This window comes from Osmerus eperlanus, chromosome 4, assembly GCF_963692335.1.
Source record: "Osmerus eperlanus chromosome 4, fOsmEpe2.1, whole genome shotgun sequence".
Taxonomy (NCBI): Eukaryota; Metazoa; Chordata; class Actinopteri; order Osmeriformes; family Osmeridae; genus Osmerus; species Osmerus eperlanus.
In genome coordinates this window covers 11,816,027-11,830,186 of record NC_085021.1, presented here as the reverse complement: position 1 = coordinate 11,830,186, position 14,160 = coordinate 11,816,027, and the positions used below count along the sequence as shown (strand labels likewise).

The window sequence follows — 14,160 nt, the reverse complement described above, 5'->3', positions numbered from 1 at the left end:
CAGGGGCCCCAGGGGCCACATTTGATAGCAAACAAGGGGCTGGCTCCCCTCCTCCTCTTCCTCCTCCTCCTCTTCTCCCACTTCTTCCTCCACCACTTCCACCACCACCACACGCAGTATCCTCTCCTCCCTCACCCCTGCCCCTCCGCCCTGTGGAGCCTCGGCCCCTGGAGGCCCCTGGTCTGCGGGCTTGGAGTCCCTCACTGCACTCAGAGGGGCTGGATATGGATGTGGAGGAGGCCCCCGAGGGCCCTGAGCCCTCCACCCCTGGAGAGGTAAGACCACGCCTTCAGATTCGCCCCTCCTTCCCCTCTCCCCAGGGAAGGAGCTGCCTCTAGACACTGATCAGGGTCCAGATCGTATCTTTAGATAACAGTGAGGAACATGTAGACTCTGACCTGATATCTGTCTACAGGCAACTCCCCCCTCCCCTTTCTTTGAGTTGACTTTTGGTGACCTGGGGTGGGTGGGTGAGAGTTGTTGCTGTGGCTTTAACTCTCTCGCCCCACCCCATCCATGCCCACTCTGTCACCTGTAGCCTCACTGTAGTGTGTCTGTCTGTGGCTGTTATCTGTCTGTAGAATCCGTAGTTTTTCCTGTTTTACTGAAGAAGATGGTTGTTATTTTGTTTGATGTACTGTCTGCTTTGTTTGTCGTTCTCTTTCATTTTATATATTGTTTTTTTTACTCACTTTTCTTGATAGAGACTAGAGACCTAGAGAATTACTAACGTAGACATCAATCTCTCTAGTGTCATATTGTGTTAGTGAATAGCTAGCCAGTTGGGATGTTAGACATGACATAGATAGTCACAATTGCTCTAGGATTTTAGGACTGCATAATCAATAGTTGTTCACAATGAGAGGGTCTCACTGAGGGCTCAGGAAATTGCTTCTGTGTGTGTGTGTATATTTATAGGTGTGCGTGTGTGTGTGTGCGCGCGGGTCTGTGTGTGTAGGGGAACAAGCCTTTCAATCTCTGTGGAAAGCCATCTGTTTGCCCAGTGCTTGGTGTTCTGTTCTTAGTGAGGAGGAGGGAAAGGAGGGATGGAGCAAGGGATGGGGGAGGTGAAGAGATGAGGGGAGGTATTGAGGATAGTTTAGTTGGAGGAGGGGCATGCTTAAGTCTTAGGACTGAGATGAAAAAAGAGATGGAGACAGGGGTTTGGTGCTCCTTCACACACACACACACACACACACACACACACACACACACACACACACATACACTTGCATGCACACACGTCTCATTATCTGTAACCCCACTTAGCAGAGACAAGCAAACATTCAATGCCTTCTCCTTTCTTCAGTTTTCTCTCCTCTGTTCTCGCTCTCTTTCTCTCTCTTTGTCGCTCATTCTCCTCACATTCTTTCTCTCCACCTGTTGAGTGTGAAGGTGTTTGAGGCTGATTATAGTGTAATAGAACTGACCTCCCTCTGTTTCTCATCGTCATGTCCTGGAGATTTCCTCCCTGAGGAGTCTTGTTTGTGTTGTTAAAAATGTTGATATAAATCTTTCTTTCTTTTTTCCTGACCTATTTGTCTTGTGTATTTTATTTGCCAGAAGGAATGAATGAGGTTGTGTGTGTGTGCCTTTATGTCTTTGTTCACAGCTTGCCTTGCCAGTCTGCATATACAAACAGTTATTCAAATTATTATACAAGAACCTATACATAGGTCTAGTGTTTGTGAGTGTGTTCTAACAGTTGTCTTGTTTTCAGGAGGACATGCAAGATGAAGATGAAGCTCTGGGATACAGTACATGTATGTATCATGCCCAGAATGGCTGAATGTCAGACCTATAAAACAAATGTTATTATATTGTATTATTGTATTATATGCATTTTTACATTCTGACATGCCTCTCACTCTCTCCACCACTCTGCCTTTCTCTGTCAGCTCTGGATGGAGACCAGTCTCCTGTAGCGTCGGATCAGATGGTGGAGGGCAGGCGTGGTGGGGCTGGAGCCGGGCTGGAGGGCCTGGCTGGAGGGGCTGGGGGGAGGGCTCTGGCAAGACCTGTGGCGTGGCCCCAGGAACTTGCCTGCTCCCTGTGCAAACGGCTGTTCAGCAGCCTGGAGCAGCTCAGGGAGCATGAGTACCGACACACCCTGTCCCTCATGGCCCTGTCCATGGACTGGTCTGACCTCAAGGGCCCCCACCACTTCTCCAGCCCCCTCAGCCACAGCCGGCACTCCCAGTCCCTCATCCAAGCCCAATCTCTCTACCGCCCTCGGGTGGGTGAGCCCCCGCCAGGCCGCTACCTCTGCTCCCAGTGCCCAGCTAGCTTTACTCTCAAGTCCAACGCGGACCGTCATGAGAAGACCATCCATTTCAAGAAGAAGCTGATGCAGTGTGTGTACTGCCTGAAGCACTTCCGGGACCGCACAGACCTGCACAGACACCTATCGTCAGTGCACTCCAGAGAGAGGGGGCACAGCTGCCCGGCCTGTGCCAAGGCTTTCAGTACCCAGAAGAACCTGGCCACCCACGTGAAGGTGTGCCTCCAGGCAGGGGGAACGGTTGGGGCAGGCCCTGGTGGGGGGGCAGAGCAAATGTGGAGCTTGCCAGAGATGAATGCTGACACCCATAGTAATAATGATTCCCATTATCATCATGTCAATGTGGAAGACTGAGTTTGGATTGTCATCTAAGCGTCTGTATACCCACAAGCAGTGCACTTTACCATTGAGTAGAATCTAAAGTCTCTAAAGCAATATTATGCCCATAGTGCATTTATTACACAGGTAAAAAGCACTTATAAACATTGTCGTTATTTCTATGTATGTATTTCTATGGCCAGCTTTTGTGCGGCTGTAAAATAAATAGTAAACTAGCTATGCAATGGTACTTGTTGGGCTGTATCATTGGCTGAGATTCACTCAGCTTATTCCAGCTCCTGTACCTGTGTCTGTCTGTGTATGTTGTGTCTGTGTATCTTTTGTGCACTGTGAATGTTGCTATTGAAGATGGTTGAATGACCATTTGGAACTCATGGTATTACTGACCCAACCGTGCTGTGAAGCTGTAGGCCTCCAGGGACGGCATGGGGGGCAGGGTGGGGGATGGTCTCCTCCTCCCTTTCCTCCTCTTCACCCCCAGTCTCCCTCTCTGTCGCCAGTAAACACACAGCCTAGTCCCTTCTCCTTATTAGGCAGGGAGATCTTTATCTGTCTCTCCTTTAAAGAGACACAGGAACCCCCACTCGGAGGCTCAGTGGTGTGCTCCACTGCTCCTCCTGAAGGAACTCACCTGTACTGCTCTGCCATCGCTCGGGTTCCACTCACTCAAGCTGTTCTTCGCAATCATCTTAAAGCCATGCATTTTGGAGTGGTCTTGACAACATCCCTTTATTGTCTCTTTTGTCCTTTCGTTGGATTCTGTGCTATTTTAATACGTGAGATCTCAATTGATCTGGGGTACAGGCTGGCCTGGAGAGCTCAGAACAGCCCCACAGATCTGCCTTGTCAGAGGGCGTTGTTGGGGACACAGTGTGACTGACCATTAGCTTATGTAGTCGTCAGAGTGCTGGATGGCCCTGCCTTCACTGGGGCTTCACTCTCTTCTTAACAGGATAGATTTAGGTAAAAGGCTATGGATTTCAAAGCCACTTAGATAATAGAGGGACATTATGTCTGGGATTGAGGACGTATTTTGCTAGGCATAGGGCCCCGACCTTGCTATATGCAGCTTTAAATGTCACCTCTTTTAGCCCAATCTGATTGACTTCTGACCCATTAAATACAGAGGAAGGAGTAATGTGTAGCAGGGAAGAGAGGAGAGGAAAGAGGGGGATTTAAGGAAGGTAAGCGAGGGAGTGGAATGGGCTAAACGAGTGTGAGGATGAAGGAGGGAAAGAGAGATGCAGGGAACAGCAGGGAATCAGAATGTGTGTTTCTCAGGGTGGGATGCTGGATGTGAGTGCCAGGGTCAACCTGAGAACTAGGCCAGTCATCTCCCTCCTGACAGGAAGTTCCACATAGACAAGCCCATTTCTGCTTGCTCGTTATCTGATCGAGTGACAGAGTGGCGTTGAGGAGTTTGGTTTGAAATTATAATTTAAGTGAATGGTTACTCTATGAATTCATCGGTTTGGTGGTGAATCGGTTGGCTTGTTGATTAATAGAGGTCTTGATGGAACCAAGCAGATGGATGTCTCTCTTTGCCTGTACTGATACTGTGAACACTGCCTCAAGGAAAACTTATTCTCAGGGGCCTGATTTCCTCTGTCTGCTTACTGCTTCTGATCCGTAATGACCCATCCAGGTTTGGTCTTTGCCACACCACAAGGTGTGAGGATAAGTTTGGGTGAGAAAGTGGAACTTGGCACCCATTTAAGGAACTCATCCACATGCTGACATATATAAAGAGGAACTCACGTTAATGTCAAAGTAAAGATCCCTTTTCTCAGGGAATGACATTCCTGGCCTCTGGTCAACCCCAGGAAAACAGACTATGTTGAAGTGAAAACAGAAACTAGCTAGGAACTCAGAAATCTTAGCCATGCTCGTTTTGGTTGCATTATCGTGACTTGTGATTTTAAAATTGATTATATAGTATTTTAGCAATTATCTCTCTATGATGCCCACACATAGGAGTGTATTTTTCTAAAGTTGAAATTCCCTCATAGTTTGTATATTGTGTTCTCAATAAACTGTAATGCAGAACTTCATATCGACTATGGTCCCTTCTTTTCCAGTCCTGTGTAAGTAGTAGGTACTGTTTCTACTAAAATACACTCTCTTCTCAACTTTATTTACAAGTATACAGAATGAGGAAAAATATAGAGGTGACAACATGTATCTATACACCCACTCCAAATATACTTTATGAACCCCCATCTGGTTCATGAGAATCTCTGAGGCAACAATTTTGTACATGGGTCTTAAATTCTAAAGCATCCATAATATCTTTGTTCTGTTAGCTAAAGTCCTTTAAGACAAGACAAGTAAACATTCCCCCTACACACACACGCACAGTCTCTTTGTTTGATTAACCAATAAACTGGCTTAACCCCCTAGACTTTTAGACTTGAGATAATGGGCTTACATTCCCGTTGGAACATGAGGTACGATTACAGTGTTTTGGTCCCGATTCCCAATGTGAGTGTGTGTATGTGTGTGTCTCTATGTCTGTTGATGTTAGAACGTAATTTACTGTCCAACCTGTCTGTCTTTCCCCTTGCTGTGTATATCTACTAGACCCTGGGTAAGAAAACTGTGCCTAGAAGGAATAAACTGCATGTTATTGTCTGTGTGGTGATGTCTGTGGTGTTTCTTTATCTTTATTGCTTTAATTTGAAGATAGACCAGTTGCCAGGGAAACTGTAGAATTGACTAGCGAGTTTGATAGGGGTGTTCTGGCGAGTGTACTTCACTTCTAAACTGAGGTGAAAACAAGCAGCAATTAAATCACAGATTGGACAAGTCTAAATGCATACTGTTTGACGTGTCAGACAATTTAGCGGACAGATGCGAGCTACATTCAAACTCATTCATTTCCACCCTCCCTCCTCCCTTCCTCTCTCTCTCCACAGTGAATGACTTCACAGTGATCCGTAAAAAGTTCAAGTGTCCCTACTGCAGTTTCTCTGCCATGCACCAGTGCATCCTGAAGAGACACATGCGCTCGCACACTGGAGAGAGGCCCTACCCCTGTGAGATCTGTGGCAAAAAGTTCACCAGAAGGGAGCACATGAAGAGACACACACTGGTGAGTGCAGAACCCAACTCTCACCACCAGGGGGAAGCAGATAACTAAGTGGCTGGCATTCCTCTGGCCTCGTGAAACTCACACACAAGCACAAAACATCTATTGTTTATAAATGTGTATTCATGAATGTGTTGACTTCAAGGATAACACTTTATTTTTAAAGAAGACACTTGTTTGTTTGTGTTCATGCAGGTGCACAGTAAGGATAAGAAATATGTGTGTAAGGTCTGCAGCCGAGTCTTCATGTCAGCCGCCAGTGTTGGAATCAAACATGGCTCCCGTCGCCATGGCGTCTGCGCTGACTGCTCTGGACGGGGGATGGCCTCGCTATTGGACCACAATGGGGAAGGGGGCGGAGACCTCTCCCCGGAAGACGAGTTGTACACTGGTGATCATCGTTTCCACGACGACCAGGCAGAGTGTGATGGTGATGGGGAGGAGGAGATGATGGTAGAAAGAGATGGAGAGATAATAGGAGAGGGGGATGAGGAGGGAGGGAAGTGGAAAGAGGACTCAGGGATGATGGCGGAGGGGGATGGAGCGTTGGACAATGAGAAGGAGGAGAGCGACTCTGCACAAGAGGGAGATCACCAGAACGGGAGCGAGAAGGACTTTGCATGGATCTCCTAGGATCTGCTCGGATCTCCTACGGGTATCTAACTGATCTCTTACGGTCCCTAGTAATCTCCTAGGCAGACTTCCTGCTGTCTTTACCCATGTGCTCCTCCATGGGCAGACCCTCCAGTGGGTGGAGTGTGTTGGGAGGCGATACACGACAATGATCTGCAACCTCAACTAGGTCTAATATATATATATATACATATATATGTATATATAGGTATATACAGTATATATACCTATATATATACACACACACAAACACACTTACTTGCTTCACACAGTCACTTGCACACATTGTCAAGTGTGAGCCCTGTGCTAGTGATTGGATTGCCATGACATGAGACAGAGATGGTTAGATTGAGGGGGTGTTTCTGCTGACCTCCTGTACTTCTGATGCAGTGTTTCTTTTCTGTGTTTTTGTTGTTGTTAGCTTTCCGAGGGCCGGACCAGAGTCCCTTAGTTTGCCATACTGTCTCAGTGGGACTGAAACACACTCTACTGCACCTCGGGCAGTTGGAAACCACAACTGCTTTTGAAAGAGGTCGCATGGTCATGGTTGACAAGGGATGGTTGACAATTTTTGGAATGCACCAGGTGGTGTATTATTTCCATAGGGCATAGGCGATGATGTATTCCCCAGTAAGGACAGTCTTTCTATCTATTGCAAAGCTGCAGGATGGGCAGCCACTTGGTCCTGCAGAGTCAACTGCCACAGACTTGCACTTTAATGACAACTAGACTCCTGTCAATGCCCTGAACCCATGGTTTACATTTTTTGATCTGATTTGACCTAAACAACTCGGTGACCGCACCTACCTTTAAGGATATACTGTATGTCCTCTTGACTGTTATCATCACACACACACGTATATACATATATATATATATATGTATATATACGTATATATAGACGTATATATATGTATATATATTTGCATATATATACAATGTAGATTCAATTTAAGGAGCAGTGCATTGAGTAAGATGAGATACATAATCTTACATTCCCCATTTCATACTATTTTTACATTCTAGCTCTCTCACTCACTTTCTTTCACACTCTCACCCACCTCCTATATCCCTTCCATTCCATACCGTCCCACTTCTGTTCAGCTCATGTAAGTCGAATGTGGGAAACCTGGAGAAGAGACGCCTCAAATAAGTTAAGTTTTTGTCATTTTTATATCTCAATTTATTGCTACAGAATATGCACACAATTCCTTTTAATTGAACCTTAAGGTATGGCTCATCTTTTATGTCATGGTGTTTTATCAGTTTGTACAAAATAAGAAAAGAGAAAAAGCTTTGTCTGTGCTGTTGAGTGCTTTTCGTTGATTTGGTTTGTTGGAAAAGTTATTTATTGAAAATGCATATTTCATAGTTGGGTTTATAAATAAGACATTCCCTCTTATCTGGATAACCGAGTGTGTTTTCGTGTGTGCGTGTGTTTGAGAGAGAGAAAAAGAGAGAGAAAGAGAGAGAATTTATTAAAATGTGTGTGACAAGATAATTGATCATTTGAGGGACGCAGATCACATTGTCTTTTAATTATGATAATTATGATTCCTGTTGTTCTTATTAAGTGCTGGATGCTAAGCTTTACCGTGTGTTCCTTTTTTTGAGATTTTATATCATGTTTAATAAGTAAAAGCTTTTATACTTTGCCTTGTTGTGGACAGCAAGCCATGAGGCTTTTTTCTCAGTCGTTTTCTTGTGCCAGTTCCCTGCTTCTCTGTTGTATTTGCTTTTTAACAAGAGGGACTGCAGAGGCTAACAAGTGCAGAGGCTAACTTATTATCAGTTAGATATTGATTGAACCATATATTCAGCACATGCTTCTGCATCACTAATGTACACTAATTGATTGATATCAAACCAAAAACAATCTAATATGTTGTACACTTTAAGTGATTTTGTTTCTATAGTGCAGGTGCAAATTATTTGACTTTATTGTGATCGATACGTTTTGTTGGGTTGTTTTTGTTTGTTTTCTTACTTTCTCACAGTTTGAAAAGTGCACGATATAGTATTATTATTGTTATGACTATGATTTATATGTATAAGGGGCCTTGTGGGAGACCTGCCTGTCTGATAGAGGTTGCATCTTAACCCTGTTGCCCTTTAATAATCTTTGTGCTCTACTGTATCGCCTTGCATGAGATACGAACAGCTGTGAGCCACACTCAGAGCTCTGTGTGCAGAAATGCTGCAACTAGAGAACATACTACACACTGCCTCTCAGGGCTGGCAAAAGTGTTTCATATTTCTATCTGCGGGCTCTGAATGTATGTCTCACAGCCTGTTTCGCTGTACTATGAGAGGAAGGACTGTGTGCTGAAGTGAAGCGTCTGGGAATTGATTGCCAATGGTGGTCGTCAGTATCAGGCCTCATTAGTATGGACTGATGTTTCCATCGACCCCCACTAAGCACCTCTCATAGACACAATGTGTGATTTGTGATGCCTTCTTCATGCCTGGCAACTAGCTTTATTTAAGTTGTATAATTTATTGTGTCTTTGTTTTTACCCATCCACCATCTATTTCTATTTCTGGGAAGGAAAACCTAATATTATTGGGTTGGATATTTTGAATGTTTCTGGTCAATATTATGAGATTTTTAGAAGGTGCAGTATTGTGGAAGGAGTCCATGATCAGTAATGTGTCGGTGTGTATTCTCCAACTTGTGTGTCTCCAAAGTTTGCATCTCCAAAGTGTGTATGTGATGTCATTCAGAGCCCAGGGACCAGAGCCAGCCGGCTCAGCTTGGATGGTCTCAGGGTCTCCTGGGTCTTCTTCCTCATACTGGGTTGTACTTCAGGAAACGTCCACCATCCAACCCCCTCAACAATGTGCCTCGATACATTTCCTGTATGTGAGTGTGTGTATCTGTGTGTGTGTGTGACTATGATCTTTTGATGGATAGAGATTATTCAACCTTAATCACAGGTCTTAAATATTGGGAAAAGACTGTGGTTCCGGACATACTAATCAGCTGACTGAAGCTACTGTACAGGTTATGTTTGTGACCCAGTGTTGACCTTTGTGCCCTAATTTGATCTTGGTCTTAACTGCATGCCTGTGTCCATTTGTCATACCAAAGCTCTGTCTCGGCATCTGCACACAACTGTATCATTCCACACAATGCAAAACTGGAACTGGTTGCTTTATAGCAGATGAATATGGGTATTCTTAGACGTGTACAAATTGCAATCCTGATTTAGACTGTATAGCTTGATTCATATGTGCAAATCACGAAGCCATAGATATGGTTATATCTAGATTATATGATACTTCAAATTTTTACATTTTATTTTAGATTTTGTTTTCTTCTAAGAGTGATGTTTGTACACCTTCATATATATGAATTTATATTACTATTATATATTATTTATTTTCTCTCCCAAGTTTCTGAGGTGTCTTTTGTTTGTAAAGGGGAGTGGCACTTGAAACTTAATGTTTTTGTTGGGAATCTTGTTCAATATGATACTGACTTTATATTGATGCTCATAAACCTGTGTTTGTAACAACAGTGTGTTGAATAATCAGAAGCCTGTCCTGTTTTCTTACCCGGTCTGTTCTGGGCAGATGAAGTGCGCTTGTGTAGATTTTATGTTAATGATAGTACTGATCACTTGAGGCATTTTTACAGCCCAACATGGGGCGTTACAGTTTTGATGTTGGGGCCAGCTTACTGGCCAGGCCTCTTTCTACTTCATGTTTAGTGGGATTAGCTTGACTATTATTTGCAAAACCAATCAGTCTCAATAAATTTTGAAATTGCTGCTGCAAAGAATGTGCCGTGCATTTCCTTGTATCCTTTGACCTACTACCAGCGTTTTTAATGAGGGTAGTGCAATTCTCAAGTTCCCCACATGGTAGCAGACTGTAATCAAAAATCCAAAGGTGGAAAAGATTAATAGGATTGGATGGCACATCAAATGATCCAATACACACGCTCCATTAAGAGATGGTAATGCCCGATAGAAGATTTAACCCATTCACTTTTATTTCTCTTCAATCACATTTACACAACATCTATTACATATCAGCATCTTCCTGTAATGTTTCTATTCTAACACTTGAGGCTGGACAGCCCATGAGTGTCATGTTGCAGGCTGGATGACCCCACTGCTGTAGACTAGATAGCACCCTCTGTCTGTGTGGAGGACCACTGGTCACACAACAAGAGTCTAAATGGAAAGAGAATTGCCCTTAGACTTGGAAATTAGGTCAGCAGTGTGGAAAGGTACTCAATGCAACATGTATGCAAGAATTTCAAATTCCCCTTGAAGTGTTAACGTGTGTACTACAGCAGAACAAGTCTGTATTTGACATTAAAACCATTTGCTGGTGGGGAAGCACCTATAAGCTCTGGATAAGAGCGTCTGCTAAATGACTAAATGTAAATGTATAAGGTTTGGAAATGTACTGTGCACTGATCTTTAATCCGTGTAGAAGGACAACTCAACTAAGCCTTCAGTGTTGTACTGACAGGAGAATATGATGCTGGACATGCAAAACAACCATCTCACTCTGAACCACAGAGAATGAGAGAACATCAATAGATCAATAAAAGTGAAAAATATAAAGCAACAATAAGGTCAGTTTCACACCAGACATATTAAGGCTCAGTAAAGACACAACATATTAGCAGAAACAGACAATCAAAAAAAAGAAAGAAAGAAAGAAAGAAGGAAGGTGTGTGACATAAGGACATAGTAGAGTAAGCAGAGAGTTCAGAGGAGCTGCCGTAGCAAAGTGATACATTTGTTTTGGATGGAGATCCATTGGCATTGTTGCTGCTGAGTCAAACATGACAACTTGGACATTCAGTACACAGCGAGGGAAACATTTGGAAAACTTTTCTGTCTGCTGCACATTTGAGGGGTTTGGTTAGCTTAACATACTGGGTAACGTGGGCGGGACTACAGTAAATCTTGAAAGCGAGAGGTGGAAGAAGGAGAAACAAACTAAGGAAGGAAAAAGAGAAGCCATGTCGTGAAAGGACAAGGGGAAGACTAGGATAGACAAGACATGGTGGCAAGCGCGCCTGTTGGAATGTTCAGGGCAGGACAGTAGTTCCCTAAAGATAAAACAATCCCTCAAACCAGGAGCCAAAGGGTGATCCTGCCCAACAACAACAACATAACATCAATACCACACAAAACATTAAACAATAACAAGATGTTCAATATTTGGCTGGGAGAAAGACACAGAAAGACAGAAAGACAGAAAGACAGTGATCATCTGAGGCCTCTGTGTTTCTGACACAGTTAGTTCTTCCAATTAAAGCATCTCATTGCACAAAAGAAATTAAAGCAATACTGCATGGTTGTGTTATTGATATGATACAGAATGCATGATAAGTCAACTGTATGTCTATGAGTATATATTGTAGATACTGAAGTCGGAATGCTCTCTACAGGCTCACTACACGCAAGAAAATAAACGTCCAAAACAGGAAGAGAAAAAAAAACGTTTCTTTTTGTAGATTTTACATTCACGTGTTTTCTTTTCTCTCCCCTTTGCTTCTAATCTACAATAAACAAAGTCACTATAGTTTCTCATTTGCCTTTTAAAAAATAGAAGAAATAATTCTGAGCAACTCTACTTAAAAAATGTTTTCCTTTTCATAAAACAGAAATAGAACAACACAGAAAACAATCCTAACTGAACAAGCCGCATGGTTCCTTTTTGTTGCATATGTACAGGAAAGGCCTGAAACTACAACTCCCATCTCTTCATTGTCACTGCTTGCCTATTTTCCCCTTTTCATGAAGCTCCAGACCCCTCCCCCCCCCCCACACACACACACACGCACACACACACACACAATCAAAGACTGGTTGGTCCCCACTCCAACTCCCATAACCCCAAAATGTCTGAGTTACCCGTGGAGGCTGATCCACAATCAGTTAGCAACTGGTACCCCATTATGTGGTACCATCAAGGGTCCATCTTAGGCCAGGTCATACTGACATGTGCCTGACCTGTGACCCTGTAGTCCACGTTAGTGCAATAAACGGCAGTTGGAGTGGGGACAGGTGCAGGAGACATGACTATTGATTGGCTTCACAAAGCCTATCAGCTGCCAGAACGCCAAACTCACAAGTGCTTTAACTGGAGGTGGAGAGAGAGAGAGCTTGGAGAGGTGGGTAAGACAACAACTGTACAAACCCACTCCTATCAGAAGAACATCTAAAAGGCTTAAGCCTCTATTTAAAGGAAGACCAAGGGTTTGTGAAAGCTGATTACATAAGGAAACAAACTTCTGGCACTAAAATTCTGTGGAGTATCTGTTGTCAAGACAACAACAGTTGGTGGTTAGATCAGGACTGGCATCAGAGCAGAGTGTCTGTTCTGGGTGACAGGCTTGGAGGGCCAGGTCAGGGAGGTCCTCTGAGCCCTCTGTACTCGAGTCTAGGTGACGCATCGGACAGAACAGGACGACTGGGACTTCCCTTGCCATGCTGCTACTCACTGCACCGCCAGCACCACTGTGGTCAGCTCCACTGTGGTCAGCTCCACTGTGGTCAGCTCCATACACACCAGACACCAGCACCACTGTGGTCAGCTCCACACACACCAGACACCAGCACCACTGTGGTCAACACCACTGTGGTCAACACCACTGTGGTCAGCTCCACTGTGGTCAGCTCCACACTGCTCATGGGGGACCCAACAAGTTCAGCTGCACCATCCCTGAAAGCCCATAAAACCAACCAGCAGTGACGACCACCAAAACTAAAATTTATTTCACTTCAAAATATGTGTGTATAAAATCTCCATGTATAAAAACACATATTTGTGCAGTGCAATTTAGTGCAATTTAATTAGGTAGGTCATTCTTGAATTGTCATGTTCTTTTCATTGGCACTTAGTGAAGTATTTGACCGAAGCGAGACCTGCTTACTGCCTTCTCCAACCAGTGAAAGTGAGAGAGACAGTTGATTTCTGAGATGCCATTGGACAATATTGCCTCACAGGCAAGGAGACTATATCTGCCAGTTCAATTGTCTATGAATAGATTAACCAAACATGGTAAAATCAATGCGATCCAGTCTGTCGTTTTCACCTGTAATCAAATGAATCAAACGAATAACAGCCTGTTAGCTGTGTCAGGGGATCCTATTCAAACTGACAACTCGTCAACTAAAACACAGTGCCAACAACTGATAACACAGGCGTTCCTATGGCAACAGATTTCCTACAGCCAGGGAATTGAAAGTTGTACATTGAGGCGAACTCAGCTAAGACGAAAAGGAACAGTTGCACTGTGTGTGTGTGTGTGTGTGTGTGTGTGTGTGTGTGTGTGTGTGTGTGTGTGTGTGTGTGTGTGTGTGTGTGTGTGTGTGTGTGTGTGTGTGGGTTATAATGCAGTGAAAATGTCATGTGTGATGATAGTAGCTGTGGGTCAGTGTTGGGTCAGTGTTGGGTTAGGGTTAGGGAACGGGGAGGGCTGAAGGGGGAGAAGGACAGCAGAAACTACATTCAAAGAGCTGCTAACAATCAGAGGAGAAAGCCTGAGCCTCTTGTAAAAATAGATCTACATCTCAGAAGAATCCAAAGTTCTGCTTTCTATGAAGCAACTACTCCTTAATGTGGATATCTGCATGTACCCAGAGGGTTAAAGCAGACTAGGAGATATAAAGGGGCAATGGGACAGTTGTAAAGTACTCTGAGGATGAAGTCAAATGCTCCTCACATAGTCAGGCAGGATGAAGACCCATGGGCAGGCTTTAAGAATCCACAGTCCTACCAAAAGAATCATATAACATGGATCACGATCTACCTGTGAACAAAAACCAAGGAACAGTTTTGTATTTAC

General features: G+C 43.9%; 2 protein-coding genes and 1 long non-coding RNA gene across 4 annotated transcripts in view; 2 read left to right on the top strand and 1 right to left on the bottom strand.

Moving 5' to 3' along the window:
* The window catches only part of LOC134018795 (zinc finger and BTB domain-containing protein 46-like), a 46,995-nt gene extending 36,852 nt beyond the window's left edge, over positions 1-10,143 (top strand). Inside the window, 2 exon segments of the mRNA XM_062459040.1 lie at positions 5,536-5,711; positions 5,904-10,143. Coding sequence (XP_062315024.1) covers positions 5,536-5,711; positions 5,904-6,341 — 614 coding nt within the window. The 3' untranslated portion in view covers positions 6,342-10,143.
* Positions 1,097-4,671, top strand: LOC134018799 (histone-lysine N-methyltransferase MECOM-like). Its single transcript, XM_062459047.1, has 2 exons — positions 1,097-1,763; positions 1,899-4,671. Exons 1-2 carry the CDS (start codon positions 1,727-1,729, stop codon positions 2,633-2,635), a joined length of 774 nt encoding a protein of 257 aa, XP_062315031.1. The 5' UTR covers positions 1,097-1,726; the 3' UTR covers positions 2,636-4,671.
* A 172-nt stretch (positions 10,144-10,315) lies between the features above and the next one.
* Positions 10,316-13,618, bottom strand: LOC134018801 (uncharacterized). Of its 2 annotated transcripts, none has more exons than XR_009929959.1 (2): positions 12,919-13,618; positions 10,316-12,859 (listed from the first exon to the last, which is right to left on the bottom strand). It is a non-coding gene; the product is annotated as an uncharacterized LOC134018801 (long non-coding RNA). The 2 variants fall into 2 exon arrangements; XR_009929960.1 differs by having other exon boundaries at positions 10,316-12,829.
* Positions 13,619-14,160: the final 542 nt, after the last annotated feature.